At 48.3% G+C, this 21,060-nt stretch overlaps 1 protein-coding gene across 1 annotated transcript; it reads right to left on the bottom strand.

Moving 5' to 3' along the window:
- Positions 1 to 2,674: 2,674 nt before the first annotated feature.
- Positions 2,675 to 15,343, bottom strand: LOC118023537 (polycystic kidney disease protein 1-like 2). The gene is made up of 6 exons (XM_035024728.1): positions 15,042 to 15,343; positions 14,393 to 14,443; positions 9,769 to 9,999; positions 7,445 to 7,546; positions 4,233 to 4,411; positions 2,675 to 3,428 (listed from the first exon to the last, which is right to left on the bottom strand). The coding sequence occupies exons 3-6, from the start codon at positions 9,919 to 9,921 to the stop codon at positions 3,350 to 3,352; spliced, it is 513 nt and encodes a 170-aa protein (XP_034880619.1). The 5' UTR covers positions 9,922 to 9,999; positions 14,393 to 14,443; positions 15,042 to 15,343; the 3' UTR covers positions 2,675 to 3,349.
- Between the last annotated feature and the right edge of the window lie 5,717 nt (positions 15,344 to 21,060).

Here is a 21,060-nt window from a genome sequence, read left to right as displayed (position 1 = left end):
GAGGAGTTTATTTCTAAGATTTATCCTCTATTTTCTCTCATGCGGAAGACGTACAGCATCTTAGCATCACTTAGAGTTAATGATGGGGGTTCTGAACAGAGTGGGTTGGAATCCTAGGTGGCCCTCCTACCAGCTGTGTGTCCTCAGGCAAGTTGCTTTACTCTCTGCACGTCAATTTACTCGTCTGTAAGATGGGGGTTATAACAGAACCTGCCTCATGGGATTGCTGAAAGGATTAAGTGATGATTTTTTTTTTTTAAAGATTTTATTTATTTATTTGAGAGAGAATGAGAGACAGAGAGCACGAGAGGGAAGAGGGTCAGAGGGAGAAGCAGACCCCCCGCCGAGCAGGGAGCCCGATGTGGGACTCGATCCCGGGACTCCAGGATCATGACCTGAGCCGAAGGCAGTCGCTTAACCAACTGAGCCACCCAGGCGCCCCTAAGTGATGATTTTTGTAAAGCATTTGGCAAAGTAGCTGGCATATATGTGAGTGTTCATCAGTATTAGCAATTATTGTTTTTATAATTTTAATATAATCATATAACTATAATATTAGTTTTATTATAATTAGTGCATTAGAGGATACTGGTTAAAAATCCCAGGCTCTAGCTTCAGACTCAGTTTGAGAGAATCAAAATTGCAAGACAGGGTTTCCGAAAATGGCACCATATTCTCCTTAGGCATCCGTGTTAGTCTAGAATTTAGTTAGTCTAGAATTTAGTCCAACCACAGGGCTTGCACAGGGGCCCAGATTCTCCTGCGAGTGTGTGGAACTGATTTTCCCAGCTGGCACCCGTTCTGGTGGTTAATGCCAGCAGCCCTCAGGCTTGCACGGTACTTTGACCGTCACTCTGTGCTGTGGGAGTAGCCTGGACTCAGAGTAAAGGTGCATAATGAGAGAGGTCAGTTGCCAACAATAGTGATTTTCCACGTGATCGTTGTACTCATCCTTCTACTGACAGTTCCACAAATATTTGGTGAGCCTGGTGCTGTGTGCCAGGTGTTGTGCTGGGCACCAAGATTCATGAGGGAATGACACGGCCCTGCCTTCAGACAGCTCTTTGTCTAGTTTCCAGGCATCACAACCTTGAAGCATTGGGAGGATCATATCTGCTTCTGTAATGGAGCACTTACTCTGAGCCCCTCCCTGTGCTATGTATGCTACCCACATCATTTCCCAGGACCTGCACAGGTCCCCTTTGGGGAGGCACACTGAATGACTCATTTTTCAGATGTGGAAGCTGAGGCCTGGAGTGGTGAGCTGACTTTTGCAAGGGCATGCAACGAGTCAGAAGCATGCATGTGGAACTGTGTGCTGTGTGCCCACATCAGTGTTCTGCCTATCCTTGGGTCCAAGTCTCTCTGACTCAGACTTTTTCCCTTTGCAGGCTGAGCTGTTCCCAGTGGCAGCTAGGAGGGAAAGTCACCTTTCAGTAAATGCACTGGAAACAGACTTTGTTTTGAACCTAACTCAGAAGCCATTTAAAGTAGAGATCACAAACTCAAAAGCTTAAAGGGACCTGGATAGATATAAATAAGTTAAATGAAGTGGGTTGGGTGTGAGGTATTAGGGGTAGATGAGTACTGTGGCAAAACGGAGAGCACATGGCCCTTGGAAGAAGAAAGCTGGTACTCTGCTCCAGCAGACTGGTGTCAGGCAGGAACACTGGCTCAGCATCTTCATACTTGCCAGGTTTTTGTGGAGTCTCTTGATTTTTTTTTTTTAAGATTTTATTTATTTATTTGTCAGAGAGAGAGAACACAAGCAGGGGGAGAGGCAGGCAGAGGGAGAAGCAGGCTCCCCGCCGAGCAAGGAGCCAGATGTGGGACTCGATCCCAGGACCCTGGGATCATGACCTGAGCCTAAGGCAGTCACTTAACCGACTGAGCCACCCAGACATCCCGAGTCTCTTGATTTTTTAATATTGGTTGGGAACAGACTCAATGTCCATTGATAGGAGAATGGTTGAATTAGTTGTGGGACATCCAGTCTGTGGAATATTACGCAGCCAATAAGGAAAACTTTGACCCAAGCATACTGTCCTGGAAGGATGTTCATGGTCTGTCATCGAAGAAATAAGGTAATATATTTAGAGTAATGCCATTTTAAAAGTTATAAAATAAATAACAGTCCGTGGTGTGTGTGTGCACATGAGTGCGTGTGTGTACATTCGTACCTGCTTTTATGTGTTTGACCAGATGTGGAAGGAAGGAAGGAAAGCCAAGGGACATACATGCTGAAACACCCATGTAGGGTAAAATTGCATGAAGAAGGAACCCCAGATGGCCAAACATGGAATCACCATTCAAACCAGTCTGTTTACTCATATAAAATATATTATTCTATGACATGTGTAAGGAAATATGCATAACTGTTCAACCATTTCACCACCTCTAAGATAATTCTGTTTCAGAGGGTCCATGTCCCTCCAGGGTCCCTCAATCCCAACAAGAAAAGCTGATTGGTTATTAATGTCACACACTTGAAGCTACCCAGGCCCAAAAGCCGAAACATGCTTTTATTCTGCTTTGACTGGATTGCGATGCAACTGCCCTAGAGATGAAAGAACAAGGTAAACAGCATTTGCTTACAAAAAAAAAAAAGTACCTGAATCTTTTCCTATCCTGCTCTGTGGCCACCGGAAATACTTTGTCAGGGACACAGTCTCCGACATCAGTGGACAGCCACGAGTTGCAGAGGAAATGCCATTTCCGGTCCCTAGCCAGGTCATGCACCAGCACCCGGCTCACGTACCTGGAGAAGGGACCCACACTTCTGAGGACAAGGTTGGGGGGGGTGAGGCTTCTTTGGATGCCACAAAGATTGACACCTTCGCAAACCTGAGTTTAAGAACAAGAACTCCTGAAAAGAGAGATATTGTGTTTTTCTTCATTGTTCTTGGTGCCTTGACCAAAATGCCCAATCAGGGGGTGAATTGGCCTCATGTGGGAGCTCAGCTAGTGTGGAGAGCCAGCTACTGGAGGCTGCCACATTTTCACAGATATGGTGCAAGAGGGTACATTCTGAAACTATTAACCCTGGTGCAGGGCAGCAAGCCTAAGGCCAGCATCCAGATGCAAGTGAGGAAAGCCAAGTTGTCTAGATTGTGTGCATTCAGGGAGGCGCAGACATAGGCACCAAAAGCTGGTCTTCCTGCTGGCATCCACCCAGAGAGTGAGTCATCTCTTTTAGACTCAGGACTTCATGGGTATCATCTAACCTGATTTAGGTCTTTGAGACCCGGGGAAGAAATGAAATCATCTCACCTCTGATGGGATGTCGGAGCAGCCATTTCTCCTGTTGCCTTATGACAACAAGAATAGCGATGATATCAAGAGCCCTTCTTTACTGAGCATTTACTGTGTAATGAAGACTATGCTCGGAAGCTCCAGACGTGCATTTTCTCATTTCCAGGAGGACAGCCCTGTTAGGCACACAAGAGCCCCCTCTGTTGAGTCACACACCCTCCTGGGGAGGCCAACATCCAATGACTGATGGATACAGTGCCTGGGTGTGATCAAGACCTGGGCATCCCAACCCAACTCGGGACACTCCAGAGCTCCCCATGGGCGTCAGCCAAGCTGCTATGCTGCGTCAAAGCTCTTCTCCCTCTGCTCACCCTGCTTCCTTCTCTCCCTTCCCAGGGGCTGGTCCCAGGCACCCTGCACCCTCAACTCTATCTCAGGGTCTGCTTCCCAGGAGCTTGCCAGCTGTGTGACCTTGGGCAAGTCACTTATCTTGCCTGAGCTTAGATTTTCCCACCTGTAAAACAAGAATGAGAGTACTTGTCCTTGAGGAGCGATGAGAAAAAAGGTGCAGAAACAGGAAGCCTTAGCTTAATGCTCAGCAGTGGCGGATGTTCTTACCTCTTCTAAATAATCAGCCCAGTGTCTCGTTTAATCTCCTCTTACTGGGCAAGGTTTGTCTTCAAAATGGGCATCTATCCCCATTTTACAGATGGGAAACTGGAGGCTAAATGAAGGTTGATGCTGCAAATGTGCCAAGGGTGGGGCTAGCACTGGACCTCAGGCTGCAACCTCCAGTCCTTCTCCTAGCTACTGATCCAATCTGTATGGCTCATAGGTGGGTGGGTCTCTCTGACCCTCAATGTTTCTATCTGTGAAATGGGTATCCATTCTATGTGTTTGCAGAGGCTTGTGAGGATCAGCCAGGCAGCAGATGCACAGTGTCTTAGTGAGTTCTCATGGTTTGCCCCCCACCGACTTACCAGGATGGCCGGTCCCCTGAGTTGTCATGCCACAGCCGCAGGCCCCTCAGTTCCCCCAGGGGGAACAGGGTGGAGAGTAAAAAGACATCCACTCCTCCCCGCTCAAAAACTGGAATGTCAGGGTCTGACAGGTGGTGGGGTTCACTCTCTCCATCCAGGCCATATAGAGTGACAGTCACCTGAAATCCAGAGACTAGGAGTGACCAACTCCACATGGTAACCAAGCCCTGGTGACCTTGTTTCATTAGAAGTATCCAAAACCCGGGCGCCTGGGTGGCTCAGATGGTTAAGCGTCTGCCTTCGGCTCAGGGCATGATCTCAGGGTCCTGGGATCGAGCCCCATATCAGGCTCCTGGCTCAGCGGGGAGTCTGCTTCTCCCTCTCCCCTGCTCATATTCTCTCTCTCTCTCTGTCACATGAATAAAAAAAAAATTAAAAAAAAAAAAAAGTATCCAAAACCCAACAAGAACCAACAGTGCAAGGCCCCTTCGTTCTCTACTCTCCTCCAGTCTTGGGCTTGCCTGAGTTATTTTTCAGGTGTATGAAGATTCAGGGTGACACTGCCTGCATTTATGTCTTCAGCATGAGTTACAAAACACTTCTTGGTAACCTTTTAAAACTTGCCATATATTTATTTGTGGGGGTTTTTTATGTTTTTTTTTATTAACATATAATGTATTGGGGCGCCTGGGTGGCTCAGTCTTTAAGCATCTGCCTTCAGCTCAGGTCATGATCCCGGGGTCCTGGGATCGAGCCCCGCATCGGGCTCCCTGCTCCGCGGGAAGCCTGCTTCTCCCTCTCCCACTCCCCCTGCTTGTGTTCCCTCTCTTGCTGTGTCTCTCTCTGTCAAATAAATAAATAATACTTAAAAAAATATATATATAATGTATTATTTGTTTCAGGGGTACAGGTTTGTGGCCATGTATTTATTTGTAAGGGCTCTAGAGTAGGAACTGGTTTCCTCCCCTAACGGTTATATTCTCAGGGTCTCCCAGAGTGCCTGGCACTGAGACATGAATGCATAAGTGCCCATTATCTCGAAAATGCATATTTCTAGGCTCCACTCCAGACCTACCAACTAAAAATGCTGGGAACAGGGCCCAGGGACCTGCTTTTCTGCAGTTATCCAGGTGTTGCTGATGAGCATGCCTGATTTCTTGAGCCAAACAGCTACAGTTCTGCCACCTGTGTTCGGCCCACCTCCCTCAGCCTCACTGCTGCAGCAATCCCCGCACCCACGTCCAGCTGCCAGCAGCTGCATTGCTTTCCTGGGGGTTCTTGGGCTGTGAGAGCAGAGACTGGAAGTGCCAGAGAATTAATGGTGCAGTGATCTGGCCTCCACCAATAACTCATGGGATTGGTGGGTATATAAGCCAGCTCCCTCAGCCATCAGTGGGGATGACTTTGAGGCCCACGTTGCTTACTATCTTCCCAAGTCCCATCATAGGATTAGCTTCAGCTGCCCAGACAGGTAACGAGTTGGCACCCTTTACTGGTTCCTTCCCTTCCCTGTCGGCTTCCCGGTCCTCTACTGGGGTGTCCTAGGATCCCCCCCGCCAAATCAACTACTTGCCCTTGAATTCTTGTTTCTAGTCTGTTTCTCCACTATAGACATTCTGGACCCAGTAATCCCTTGCTCTGGGGGCTTTCCTATGCATCATAGGATGTTTAGCAGCATCCCTGGCCTCTGCCAGATACCCAAACTAAGCCAATATCAGACTGAAATGTGACTGCAACTCTCCAGAAAAAGAACTGGCCTGTGGATTGTAAGTTTTCACTCCTTTCCTATTAAGATAGACTCTTGAATGTTTAAAGAAGTGAGATGAATGTTTCATTAGATGGATGAAATTAATTCCTATGTTTATTCCACAAGTAGTTACTGAGCACTTACTCTATGTTAGACAGCTGATTGAGGACCTAAGACACAGCAATAAATCAAAATAAAAAAAAATTTTTTAAAGATTTTATTTATTTATTTGACAGAGTGAGCAAGAGAGGGAACACAAGCAGAGGGAGTGGGAGAGGGAGAAGCAAGCTTCCCGCCAAGCAGGGAGCCTGATGCGGGGCTCAATCCCAGGACCCTGGGATCATGACCTGAGCCGAAGGCAGACACTTAACAACTGAGCCACCCAGGTACCCCTAAAATAAAACAATTTTTAAAATAAAAATAAGACAAATAAATAAAAATAAGATTTAAAAAATAAAAAGGCAAATGCTCCACTCTAATGAAGCTTAATGTCATTAAAAAAAAGAGCTTTCTCCAGGATAGTATACACAGCACGAGTGGTTCTCAAACTGTGTTCCACGGAGCCCTCAGTTTTAGTAAAGGAACCTTGAAGCCTGCTGCAGAGGACAGTATATTCTGATGAGTGATGTGGCACAAGCCAGACTTAATTAAGGGTGCTGAGACATTACAGAGAAAACCTGCTATATGCTCCGCAGCTAAATGCTCAAGAACCTCAGAGAATTTATAAGCAAGTGAAATAGTTTCTTCACTACTTCTAGTCAGCCTACTCAAGGACAGATGGCTCAGCCTGACCTCTTAGCTAGTTGCCAGCTAATCAGTTTACCCAAAAAATGTAACTCAAGACTCATTGTTTTCAAATGGCAGGCATATTTTCTTTCTTTCCTTTCTCTCTTCTCTCTTAAAAATTCTGTTTTCTCTTTATTCATTGATAACAGTTTACTGACTGTTCTTCATATGTGAGCAAATTTGCATGCAGGTTACCAACTAACTGAGTTATTCTTTGGTAGGGATAAGGGAGATGACCAGGGGCACAGTGGTAGACCCCAACTCTTCCTTAACTTATTCTCCTTTATCTTTTTAAATATTGGGACTTCGGTGGATGTTTGGTTTGGCAAAAGATTCTTTCCTTTAAAAAACCAAAAGAAGGGGCATGTGGGTGGCTCAGCGGTTAAGCGTCTGCCTTCAGCTCAGGTCATGATCCCAGGGTCCTGGGATCAAGCCCCGCATCGGGCTCCTTGCTCAGCAGGAAGCCTGCTTCTCCCTCTCCCCCTCCCCCCGCTTGTGTTCCCTCTCTCACTGTGTCCCTGTCAAATAAAATCTTTAAAAAAAAAAAAAAAAGAAAGAAAAAAAAAACACCTTACAACACTAAATCCACTGTGCTAAGGTGACTCAACAATGGGCCAGCAAGTGCTTTGCAGGGTGGGTCATACTGATCAACCCAGGGGGTTCTTGCATGGTAACGTACCTTGGAGGAAGTAGCTGCTCCTCTCCGGTGTCCAGTGTAGACTGTCACCAGGTAGTGGTACTGGGCAAAGGGATCATTGTCCTCCAGTACTGTGACTTTCACCTGGACAAAAGGATGGCATTAGAAGGGCCCTGTTCAGTGGGTTCATCCACTGCACAATAGCAAAGACTGAGCTGGTCACTCATGACAAAGGGAGAGAATAAAATTATGTATGTTATTTATTCATTCCATCAGATGAGAACAAGTAAAATAAACTTTTTTTAAAAAGTACAACATGGATCTAACATTAAATAAAACTCAAAGTAGCCAGACTGGAAATGAACTTGGCATTAAGCTGAGACTCAGTTCAATGTTTGATCTGGTAAATGATACAAATTCTGTTTATATAGAATTTCTTTTTTTTTTTAATAAAGATTTTATTTATTTATTTGACAGAGAGATAGAAGAGCACAAGCAGAGGGAGTGGCAGAGGGAGAGGGAGAAGCAGGCTCTGCACTGAGCAGGGAATCCGATGCGGGACTCGATCCCAGGACCCTGAGATCATGACCTGAGCCGAAGGCAGACGCTTAACCATCTGAGCCACCCAGGCGCCCTATATAGAATTTCTAACATTGGTGACCAGATTGGGACTCCAAGGGAATTTAAAGGGAATGAACATTAAGGTGGTTTAGCAGCAAAACAAAACAAAGCCAGACTCTCTAGTCTGCAATGGACTCTGTGATGAGCCGCCCAGATCTCTTGCCAGTGGAGGGCTTGTTCCCCCAGTTGCCAGGGATGCAAGAGCCACCTCTGTTGCGGTCATATGCTCTCCTGGAGAGGCTGACACGCAATGGCAGATTAATGAGGTGTCTGGGCATGATCAAGACCTGGGCATCTTGACCCAACTCGGGGCATCTCTGGAGCTCCCAGCTCAGTTTCTTTCTCTGCTCATCCTGCGTTCTTCCCTCCCTTTCCAGGGGCTGATCCCAAGCACTCTTTGTGAAACACTGAATGCTCAACTCCATGGCAGAGTCTGCTTTTTGGAAACCAGCCTACAGGTGAGGCACTTGAAGTATTAATGTTTAATCCCTTGGGTGAATTGAAGACAGCCGTATAAATGCTGCAACTACTATTAAGTTTCATGCCACCTTAACATCCTGGGAGGGCAGGGAATGGAGAATGTTTCAGTGCTTTGGGACATTGCATCCTTGCATTCGTTGATGAGCACAAGATACACTGTAACTCAAGACACAAAATTTTATTGAAGGCTCACTCACTAAATGTCAGACATGGTGCATACATTGGAAAAATAATCAGAACTTTGTTGTTGGCAATTTGTTGTTTGATCTCATTTCTATGTCTCATTCCTGTCTTATTATCAGGCAGGTCTGGGTTTGAATTCTGGCTTCAGGGAGGTGGCTTTGGACCAGTTAGTTGCCCTCTCTGGTCTTTGGTCTCTTCCTCTGTAAGATGATAGAGGACCTGTGCAGTAAAGGGGAGAGGAGGGTCTCAGAAGGCCTGGGCTGTCCAAACCCTACACATTTCAAAGAAAGGCCTGGCTCTTGGCTAGCTCCTAAAAGATAACCCCTATGTCCCTGGAATATCCTGCTGATAAGAGTTTCTTTGAATACCTTGGTCCACACCAGGTAGTCTCTGCTAACAATGTGAGTTATGTAAGGGCTTTGGGCCATTCTGTATCAGTCTGACCTTTGGGTGGTGGTGGTGATGGTTTGCTGGAGACTGAGTAACTACACTGAGTCATATGGGCACTCCATATGTATGTGACTGACCCTCAATTAAACCCTGGACACCAGGGCTCAGGTGAGCTTCCCCTGTTGGTGGTACTTCATATGTCCTGTCACACGCCATTGCTAGAAGAATGAAGTCTGTCCATACAACTCCACTGGGTGAGTACAGCTGGAAGCTCTTGCTGGATCTCTCCTGGACCCTTCCCTTTGCTGAGTTTAACCTGCATTCTTTAATAAACCATAATCATGAGTGTAACAGCCTTTCTGAATTCTGTGAGACCTTTCAGCGAATCATTGAACTTAAGGATGGTCTTGGGGACTCTCAACACAGTACCTTCTTCTTAGGGCTGTGGGGGAGCATTAGATGGGATAATCCCTGGCATACAGTAAACCCTCTGTGAATGGTCAATAACATGATCCTCCTGACAATTTGATAAGAAAGGCCATTTTACATATGAGGCTGAGGAGCTGGCTTACCTGGGACAATCTGGGTTAGCCGCTAGCCCTTTGGCTCCCAACCTGGGCTCCATCCCCTGGAGATCCTACAAGGGAACACCCTGCTCCTTCCTCCCATTCTTGAGGGCCATGCAACCTCACCTTGGCCTGATCCTGAGCGTCCTTCCTCCTTGCCCAGATCACCACCAGCACATAGGCCACACAGAGGCAGCCCACGGTGGTCACAACCACAGGGTTGTCCTCGAAGGTGGCAAAGAGCTCGGCAGTCTGGCAGATGTCGATGGTGTTGGGCATCACCAGGAACGTGCTTCCAAAGAAGGTGAGGTGGTTGCAGAGGCAGTGTGTCTGGGAGTGGGTGGTCCGTGGCCCCACCTGCAACCCCAAAGAGACCCTGGTGGGAATGCCAGCATATCTTTGGCTCGCTCCAGCCCAAGGAGGTGGACACTGCCATGAGGGGGCGCTGGGGAGACCAGCTTTAGGATTCCCTTGGAGCTTTTTTATTTAACTAAAAATTTTAAAATGCTGAGAATATTATCTATAACAATAATCTTTGTACCTGTCATTCTCACTGGACAACTGTACATCTTGTCAGTCTTCTTTACCGTTTTAAAGAACTATTATGGGTGAAGTTGACGTCCCCTCTGCCCCCCATCCTCCATAAGCAGCCATTATCACAACTTTGGTACATATCATCCCAGTACATTCTCCGCCTGATGCTTACTCATCAGACAGATACATGTTGAGTGCTACTTCTATGCCAGGAAACAGGCTAGATGCTGAGAGGACATCCGGGGTAATCAGATCATCTCAGTTTCCCAGGAACTTTCCTTCTTCTAAACATGAAAGTCCTGTGTCCTAGAAGGCCCCCAGTCCCAGCCACACTAGGATGATTGGTCATCTCACAAAATCCAAAAAATTGAGACTGGGGGAATCATGTAAAGAAATGGGAAGGACAAATGTTTAAATCCTAAGCTGGTGTCTCAGCACCAGGAAAGCATTCCCTAAATTTCACCCGTTAGATCTTAGATAGGGCTCATGCTTTGAGGAGTGCCACTCTAGCTGTCCTCAGGCTGCACCCGTCTGCACAAGATGGGAGTCAGGGGGCCCCGGGGATGTGCCCATCACAGCACATACCACCCAGCTGTGTCTAGGGTGAGGTTCTAGGTGACCCCAAGAATGAGGCGTTCTTTAAATTTTGCACTATAGATGCCTACGTGCCTTACCCTGGTCCTGGGCCCTGGGACTCCCACTTCTAGACTTTGGGGACCTGGACCTGGAATTTCTTGCCTCTAGGGCCTGTACAGACCTGTTCCTCAGGATCACTCTTCCTGGTGGGCTGGCCACTGCCCTAGGCACAAGGGTGGCAAGGTGTGGCTATGGGGGGCATGGTATGTAGATGGAGTTTGGGTTCCCAGTCCCCTGTGGTATAGTATAATGAGGTTGAGGCTGGGGAGACAGGAATGAGCCAGGGCAGGGAGCCGTATCTGTGCTCTTAATTCACACCCTGTACTTAGGGCCTTCCCTAAATCTGTCAACTTGCAAACACCCTCCCAGGGCCATATGGTGGGCAACGAATCTTGCATTCAACCCCAAACTCAGCACCATCTCTTCATTCCAGGGTCTACCCGGAGATGGTAAGGTGGGAGGGAGCAGAAAACACTGGCATGCACAAAGTTCTTCTCTGCTCAGCACCTGAGGAGGAAGAACCTGCTGGGGCCCAAACTGCCCCAGCAGGTAACTCTTGTCTCTTTTCCTTAACGAGCCACCCAGCAAAGGCTGACCCCTCCACATGGGCATGACCCCAGCTGTTTATTGACAGATTTTAGTTCCGTATTTGCTCCATTGTTCTTCTGTTTCCCAATCCTGGTCAGCATTTGGTCTGCAGCTGTGGGGCTTATGGGAACACCTGGCACACCCGGAGGGAGTGGAGCTGGTTTCAGAGAAGAAACCCAAGTGGATGCTGGGAGCCCAGGGACCAGACATTTTATGCCCGCATCTTTGCCTCCCTGGGCTTTCCCAACCCTTCCAACATGAGAGTCTCTTGAACACCGGGAATGAATCTGCTCATTACCCTCGTGACAGTAATTGTACCTTTAGTATCCTTTGAGAAAATATATAAGCAATAATTCTGCCTTTACCCCCTGAGAAGGTCTATAGACTATAGATTTGGAGCTTTCTTCAGCCATTTAGAGAATTTGGTTCTGGTTTTCCACCCAAACTTGATGATCCCATTTACTTATTTATGGTTCCTCAGTGATATCTATATCTGTATCTGTATCTTTGTCTGTATAATGAACATCAAGTACACAATATTGGATTCATATAACTTTTGGTCTATGACACGCTCCCACATTCACATGTGCATACATTAGTAGGTGTATATTTTCAATAACATAATAAGGACCTGAGAACCCCCTATCTACTCGAAAGCTAGAAACATTCCAATAACATACACCTAGCTAAGTGGTTCTCCCCCAGTCTGTCCTCATGCTCCCCCCAACCCAGCCGCCACCCAAGTCCCATGTTCATTGTTTCCTTGATTTCCATTTTTTTTTTAAAGATTTTATTTATTTGACAGAGAAAGACACAGTGAGAGAGGGGAACACAAGCAGGGGGAGTGGGAGAGGGAGAAGCAGGCTCCCAAGGAGCAGGGAGCCCAATGCGGGACTCGATCCCAGGACCCTGGAATCATGACCTGAGCCGAAGGCAGACGCTTCACGACTGAGCCACCTAGGCGCCCCTGATTTCCATTTTATATGTAGTATTGTCTTCTCTATGTTCAGATTATTCCATATAGCAATCACTTTATCCTGAGCACTCACTGTGTGCCAGGCACCACACTAACTACTTCCTCCCCCTAATCTTGTCTAGGTTCCACCCCAACTGTAAGTGGTAGCCACCCTTTATCCCCATTTTCAGATGGGAATGCTGAGAGAGGTACAGTGACTTGTCCAAGGTCATCTGGCTAGTATTGATGAAATGGGATTAGACCCAAGTCTGTCTGATGGCAGAGCCCATGCCCCCAGCTGCTGCACCATCCCCCTTTCTGATCCTCGGGTCTCTGAGGACAGCCTTGCAGGGCATCCCAGGCCAGCAGCTTGGGCATCAGACAGCTGCTGGGAGTGAAGGCTCTGGAAGGTCGAAACACACCCAGCATCTTGTTCATGAGGTACAAAGGCCTCTCTTGTGAGCCTGGGGGAACACACTGTCTCTTGGACATGTCAGTGCACCCATTTCTTCCTGGCACTTGGGGAACTCCCTCTGTGTGGGGGCCAGAAGCCAGGGCAGGAGTTTATAAGGGAGCTGAAGTTGTGGCAGAAACAAACCCCGAAGGAGCTTGGCTCTCAGTCCCCTTCTGTAGCTCTGCTGGGGCCTGGCTTCTTACATGACTTGTGACCACTGTCATTTGATCATGTGCCATTTGCTTCTTGGCTGTGCCCCTGCTAGACTGAAAGCTCACTGGTTTTTCTAACCATTAGATTGCCACTGCCTCGCACATGTGAATATTTGTTGAATAAATGGAAGAAGGTATTTATGCTCTAGTAGATGGAGACAGGTGTGTGATAAATTTCAGCTAGATGCAGAGGTTACTGTTCTTGGGGATGGTGTGAAGTGCTGTGGAAGTCCAGGAGAGGGAGACTCCCAATGTCTGGAGGCACCCGAGAAGGTGGCATTAGAGTGGGAGATCAAAGGGAGTTTTCTGGGCAGGGTAGGTTGTCCCCGGGAAAAGAACAGCATATGAAGCATGGAAGAGAGAAAAGGAACATCAGTGCCCCAGAGACGGCCTCCAATGGCCTCAAAGCCAATGTCTGGACATGTCATGGGTAGAGCTGAGCTGACCTGAGACAGGGATCTGATTGCAATTAATAGAGCCATGTGCCATGCAGAGGTGTGGGCTGGGGGCTGAACAAGCAGTGCCTGGAGCTCCAGAGCCTGGGTTTGAGTCCCACCTCTCCCACCTACTAGGCAAGGGATTTGGGGTAAATGTGTTGACTTTCCTGAGCCTTTGTTTTACCACCTGTAGAATGGGAATACCCATACTATCTTAGAGGTTATTGTGGAGATCTGATGAGTTAATGCAAGTAAAGCATGGAACACAGCACCTGGAGTGGAGTAAAGGGCTCAGCTCTAAGTTTGGTTCCCTGGCGAGGACACCCTGGCCCCCCCAGCAGCCCACAGTCAGCAGGGCTTCCCAGTTATTTGCCCATTCATTTAATGGTCATTTGTTCCAATGGTGAGCAAAGCACACCGTTCCTGATTTGTGGGGCTCTCGGTACATTGAGGGAACAGACATGGTCTCAGTGGCCTCCTGAGTAGATATGAAACGGCTTAGTGCTATGTTTAATGCTGTGGAGGACCAGATGTATGTACTAGGAGAGCCTACAGTGGGAAATCTGACTTAGCCAGGGTAACAGTTTTCTCAAGGAAGTGATATTTGCAGCAGGATCTGAAGGAGGAGTTAACTAGACTGGGAAGGAGGGGCATTCCAGGCACAGGGAATAGCATAGGCAAAGACGCTGTGGAGGGGTGCAAAACGGCCACCAGAGGCACTGAAAGGGGACCCTAAATAAGCTGGACACACTCAACAAAGCTGCTCTATCTTCTTTGTGTCCTCTCCTTACCTGGCACCCAGAGTTATCCCAAGTCCCCCAGACCTCATCCCAGAACACACAGTGGGACAGGAAGGTGGTAATGCCAACTGTGAAGTCCCTGCCAAGGGTCAGCTCCAGGTCAGACTCGGGGATCACGGTCAGATAGTAGACACCTTCTCCAAAATGCAGGTCCTCTGGGTTCAGGATCCACGTGGACAGCCCATCTGCAAGAAAGATGGATCCAGTTCAGCCTGAAGCCTCGTGGAGACTGGGGCTAACGGCATGGAAGAGAGGAACCAAGGTGACCCAAGGTGACCTGGCAGGGAAGCTGACCTTGATGGTCTCTCTGATGTCCTAGGAATCCCTCTCCCCGCCTGAGACTTGGGAGCAGAGGAGCAGAGGCACTCCCAGGTCAGTGTGCAGAGCACACCTGCCAAGTCAGATAGATGAGGGCTCAAATTCTGACTCTGCCCCTTCTTGGCTGTGTGACTTTGTATCAGTTACTTAACCTCTCTGTTCTTATCTGGCAAGAGGCAATGTCCATAGTGCCCATCCCAGGGCTTGTGATGAGGATTATGATTAGGTTAGTTCTATGAGTGCTTGTCAGTTTCTTCAGGGCATGTAGCAAGTGCTCACTTAATGTTGCCAAATAAATAATAATGATGATAATAGTAGTAGTAATAACAACAACAACAAAATCAGCACTGAATGTAGCAAATTGTTTTTCTTTTTCTCCTTGGCTTCTGATTCCCAAGTTTTAAGTTGGTCGCCCTCTCCCCATCCCCCAGGAAGCTCAAGAAGCTGGCCCAGTTGATGGACTACCTGCAGTAGCCCCTGGCGGAAGGTGAGCTTTGGCGTCATAGCTGGTCTTATTGGGGTGGTAGCCATAGCCCAGGCTGAGTATGAGTGGGATATCAGGTCTCCAGTGCAGCTGGATCCCCAAAGCTGCCCCATCTGAAGTCAGGTTCACCCACAAAGCTTCAGGACTGGTCAGGTTCAACACAGTTGGCTCACTGTGTCCTTCCAAAAGTTGGGGCAGCAGAATCTGTTATCAAAAACAATCAAATCAAGGGTGTGCAGGGCTAGGAATGCCAGTGAGCATCAGGGCTGCTGGACAGAGCAGGGCAGGGTGAGCACCTGCGGAACTGAGATCCACTCTGTGCTGTGCTCATTCTGTCAGTTTCCCAGGGATGGTGTACTAATGACCACAAACTTGGTGGCTTACAACACCAAAGGTTTGCTATCTTACAGTTCTGTACTGGAGGCCAGAAGTGCAAAATCAGTTTCACAGGGCTGAAGTTGGCAGGCTAATGCCATCTGGAGGTTCTAGGGAAGAACCCCTTCCTTGCTTTTTCCAGCCTCTGGAGGTGCCCGTGTGCCTTGGCTAATGGCCCCTCCTCACATCACCCCAACCTCTTGCTTTTGTCATCAAATCAGCCTTTTCTCAGCTGTAGTTAACTCTCCCTCTGTCAGCCTCTTGTTAAGCACCTGTGATGGCACTGGGCCCACCTAGGTCCTCCAGGATCATCTCTCTGTCTCAAGGTCCTTGGCTTAATCACACCTGCACAGTCCTTTTGGCCATGTCAGGTGGCAAATCCATGGGCTCAGGGATGAGAATATGGACATCCTTTGGGGTGCTATTATTCACCTATCACGCTCATCAAACTGTGTACCACGGCTTGGGCTTCATCTGCACAGAAAGAGGGGAGACTTCTAATTTGCACAGAGGTGCTGCATGAATAGGGATGGTCTCTGGTTACTTGGAACATGGCCTCAGGATGGTTTAGGACAGGGGAAATGTTGGCTTGGTGTGTGAGTCAGATAAAGAGGCTGGTTGAGGGTATGAACTTGGGATTGGTTAGTGTGCATATGAAAGGCATGCCCTGGCAAAGCCCTTTGCTACCTATAAGGATTGGCTGGCCCTGGCAGGGCGTTTCTTTCTCACCAGCAAGATTTTTAAGATATCAAAATATCAAAAGACACAGAAAATTATACGGCTGATTAATACAGGCCCGATGGCTAATACTTGCTACAGGGTTGACTGGAGTTTTGTGAGGTCTGGATTGCAATCTGACTTCTCTTCTGCCCAATCCTGCTGTCCTTCCTCCCTCTTCACAGCCAGCTTTTTTTACTGTCTCTAGCAAACATCTAGCACCCCAAGTTCTTTCTCAGCACCTGCTTCCAGAGAACCCAGCCTATGGCAGCTCTCTCCTGCCAGCTGAGGTGTGAGCTCACCAACAGGCACTTGTGTTTGATCCCAAAGCTGCTCTTGTCCATTGTACTTGTGCTTGTAAAGGTCAATTTTAATGATATATTCCACAGAGTGACATAGAGTGACAAAGTAGTAGTGTGAAAAGAATTATTTGCATAAAAACTTAAGTCGAATGCTTTGAGAAGACACGGGAAACATGAATTGCTAAACATTGTTGGTGGTCATTGATGAGAAAACTAGAAGATGAGAAAAAAATCACTAAAATCTCAAAAGAATCTGAACTCCTATTGCACCATGGTGTGCTTGTTTTTGCTTCATTTTAAAGAAAATCTGACATTTTAGAGGCTGCATTGTAAAGGTGGTTTATGTAATGAAGATGATTAAAAATCCAATCAACAGATTTAAAGAAACATTTCAATTGTATACCCAAAGATTGACAATGATACATTTATAGTTTTAAGTTAAAATACAGTGTGTAACATAGGGTAAAGACCATTCTTAATGATTCTCCTCTTTAATCAACTTCTGGTCCCAACCAAGTTGACGAAGAAAACTAACTTCTGAAGTGAAACTGACATCTGACAGCACCCTCAACTCTACCTCGATATTCTCCGACAGATTCTTCATGGGTATGAGATGTCCACTAGGGCTGCTCAGACAGAGGCCACCAACAGTTCCACTGACATCAAAGTGACTCCGGGCTGGGAAGGGGCTCTTTGGGAAACTTATCACCTGAAACCAAGAACAAGGAGTGCTGGCCAAGGTGCCCGAAAGCTGGAAGGTCACTGCGTCCCTATGAGAATGATAAAGTTTCCTAAGATGGGATGGACAGGTGGCCTTCCCCTGTGGGGTGAGTGGGGGGCCCCGCTGTTAGCTGAGTCTGGCCTTCCTGGTGTGTATCTGCCCTCCAGGGCTGAGGACCCACTCAGACCCGTAGAGTGTGCAGCTACTGGACCGTGAAACCCTCCAAGCCTTTCTTCTTGGCAAAGCCATCAAGTCCTCAAGGGAGAGATACCTGTCTGCCTTTGCTGGGGCTCAAAGAACAGAGAGTCAGATGTGCCCTCACTTGGGAGTGAAAAGAGCTCTGGGTTTGCCATTTCCTAGTTACGGAATGAAGTCTGAAGAGCTTTATTTCCAGTAACTAACTCAATCAAGACTGCTGGAGAAATTCCACAACGCAGTGCAAGAAGGATGGGTGTCGGAAGGACTGAGTCTGCATCTCAGCTCTGCCACTTTGCTCGTAGCATTGGGTGAGTCACTGAACCTCATCTGTGAAACGGGTGTAGTAATACTATGGAACAAACAGGTTGTTATCAACATAGCTGAGCAAACGCACGTGCAAGTGCCATATAAGCTGTAGAGGACTGCTCCCAAGGAGGTTATTACTGTCGTTACCCTGATGTCCACAGGCTCCAGGCTGTCCTCCACGGAGCCAAGGGAGGAGGCAGCAGGCAGGGTAAATGTTGCAGAGCTGGCAGCCGCAGCGTGTACAGAGGAGCCTCGCCAACTCCGGGGCTGTATTCTGGCCACAAGGTGAGAACAGAGGTGTCAGGAGAGAGAGAAGAAAGCTGGTGTCAGAGGAAGAGCTGCTGCACTGCAGGGAACCCTGGCATTGCCATCGCAGTGGGTGGCTCTATTGCAGTCCCCGTAGATGGCTCTGCATGTTTGCATCAGTAGGAGCAGCAGGAGAGGCAGCTGGCGCCCCCAGCACTGGGTTGGAGGCTCTATGAGGACAGGGCATCAGCCAGCTGTGTTCACTGCTGCACCCCCAGTGCCTAGAAGAGCACCTGCCACATAATGGTGGCCAACACATACTTTGTTGGATGAATAAATGAGCTTTAATGTGGACATTTCTCCAGGCTTATCCCCTCTCCCTACTTGATCTCTAATGTCATGGACTTCTAGGCCCATCTCTGGCCTTTGGTGTTGTCCAATCTGATTCGATTAAGGACCTAGTTTCAGACCCTAGCTCTGATCAGAATGCTGCTTTGGGAAACTGTGCCTGGCCCCCAAGAGGGTAACCCTGGCACAAGGAGTCAAAGAAGGGTGCTCACTGCAGGGGTCCTAGCAGTGCCTGCCCCTGCTTGTCAGGTGGAGGCATGCAGGGTGGAGGGCATCCTCAGGTAGTGGAGGGCGCAGTGAGAGACACGCACTCCATGAAGAATTCCCAAGGCCAGAGCATCTTGAATCCCCACAGCTCTGTGGAGCAGTGGGCTTGGCCAGGCGCACCTGGAATGTAGTTAAACGTGGGCAGGCCCCCTTCATTTAGCCTCCCTGCCTGCCTGGCTCCGACATGACCCATCTTTGAGGCCTCATGGGGGGCTCCAAGGTGGGACTTAGCACTCACCAGCTCCTTTCCTACGTTGTACAAACACCCAGACGGCTCAGTAAAAAGCCCTCCCACTTCCAGCTCCCCTCACATCTCCCAGTTCCAGGGCTGGTCTTCTGGGCTCTGCCTGTCACAGGGTCTTGGGATGTGGGTGTAGACCGAGCCAGGTCAGGGGATAAGCTTTCTTGGGGACCTCAGTGCAGCTGGTTACCTGTTTGTGTATATGGAGATGGAGGGGGTGGCCAGGGTAGCTGGGAGGCATCTGGCTCCTGAGTCTGCACTGAGCTGTCACACTGTGTGCCTCTCTGTGCTGCTCTGTTTGGCCCTGACAGGGCCACAACCCAGGTCTTATTTGTGGGCAAATAGAAAGCCACAGGCAGAGCCACTTTACAGGATCACCTGGGCTTGGACTGCTCCTCATCCCACCCAAACCCCCAGATGAGGATGCAACCTCACCGAGGCCAAGACTGGTGTGAGGATCTGAGGAGGGCTGGATGTTTGCATAGATTGTGTGTGTGTGTGTGTGTGTGTGTCTGTGATGGAGTGGATGTAAATGTATGTGGGTGACCTGTGAATATAAGGAACTGTGTGTGTGTATCTGAGTGTAAGTGTGTGATTGTGTGTCAGAATGTCAGTGTGGGTTTGAGGGTATGTGTGAGTATAACTGTCCGAACATAAATGAGTGTATGTGCTTTTGTTTGTAACTATAACCATACGTGAGAGTCTGTGTGAGTGTGTGTGACTGTGGCCATGTGTGAAGATATGAGTGTAAATGTGCATCTCTGTGAGTGTGGGCAAGACTGTGCTTTAAGAGATGTGTGAGAGTATAAGTGAATGCTTGTAAGTGTGTGTGAGTGGAAGTGAATGTGTTAGTGTCTGTGGGTGGGTGTGAGTGCATGGGTATGTGTTTGAGTGTGACTGTGTGTGTGTGTGTGTGTGTTCCCCACATGCTAAAGGACTATGGAGCAGCAAGAAATGGGTTTTCCGCTCCATCATGATGCCATCCTAGGAGGCCCTTTCCCTTGCGCCCTGTCAGGGTGCTGGGGCTGCACGAGACTGTGCCTCATCTGTTCTCACTCTAGGGACTGCCTCTCATCTAAAAACGCTCTCTGTGGGGTGGATATGTAATCTCTCCAGTTGGTGGCTTATCTGGGATGAGGAGGAATGCCTCGATTTACAGATAAGGGGTGAGACTGAGGGAAGTTATGTACCCTGCCCAAGTCTCAAGGTTTGAAAGCGACAGAGGCAGGATTGGAAGTCAGGCTCCTCACTCCCAAGCCTTTGCTCTGCCTCCCAGAAGCTCTGGTCTCTGTAACTATTCTTCCAGCTCCCCAGAGAGGACTTTAACCTCTGTGCCTCAGTTTCCTTCTCTGCAAGATGAGGAGAAAGATCCATCTAGAAAGGCTTGTGTGAGCTGGGCATGTGGTAGCTGCGTAGCATGTGGGCTGTGGTCTGCATCTGGGCTGAGACTGCCCTTGGCCTCTGCAGGATCTTCTGGTCCCTCCCTCAGGGAAGCTTCCAGCACACTGCTCACAGCCTGAAACAGGTCCTTGGTGGCCGCCTGGCGCCCCTGGTCTTCAGGATGGGCCTTGGAACTCACTGCCAACAGGGCTTCACTGGCATGCTGCAGAGCCCGGGTGGCCTCCCGCTGGGTTCACCTGAAGCTCTTGGGCTGGCAGCACATTGTAGGCGCTCAATAAGTGTTCGTTATTTGTCTGTAAGTAATTACTACGACAACCACCACTTCTTTGTACTAAGTACTTACCACATGTCCTGCACCATGCTAAGTACTTTCATGCAAACCCTTCACGGGACCAGAGAAGGATTTCTTTTCTTCTCCATGCCCAGCAGGTGTATGTGATGCTGTGTGTGTGTGTGTGTGTGTGCACGTGCGTGTACCTGCACCCACACATATTCATAGAGCAGGTACCAGGAGTGGAAGTAGTCATACACTCTGCAATAGTTGTTTATCATGTCAGGCTGTAACACATGAGATGGCCACTGTCTGGATTAAAACTGGTTGAATGTTGGTAATTTCAAATGGTTTGACCTAACCTTATGAGGAAAAATACTATTTATTATCCCCATTTTCCAGATGGGGAACCGGAGGCTTAGAGAAGTTCATTCACCAGCCTGTGACAGTACAGATGGCAAGTGACAGAGGTGGGATGACATCCAGGGTCTAACACCAAACCATTAACTATATGAGTGAGGCCAGGCCACTTTTCTCCTCTGGCCTCGGTTCTGTCATCTTTGACAGGAAGGCCTGGAGTGATACTCTTAAATTCCTTCCTGCCATA

Source organism: Mirounga leonina, unplaced genomic scaffold, assembly GCF_011800145.1.
Source record: "Mirounga leonina isolate KUSES-001 unplaced genomic scaffold, KU_Mleo_1.0 Mir_180, whole genome shotgun sequence".
Taxonomy (NCBI): domain Eukaryota; kingdom Metazoa; phylum Chordata; class Mammalia; order Carnivora; family Phocidae; genus Mirounga; species Mirounga leonina.
This window is presented reverse-complemented; position numbering and strand designations above follow the sequence as displayed.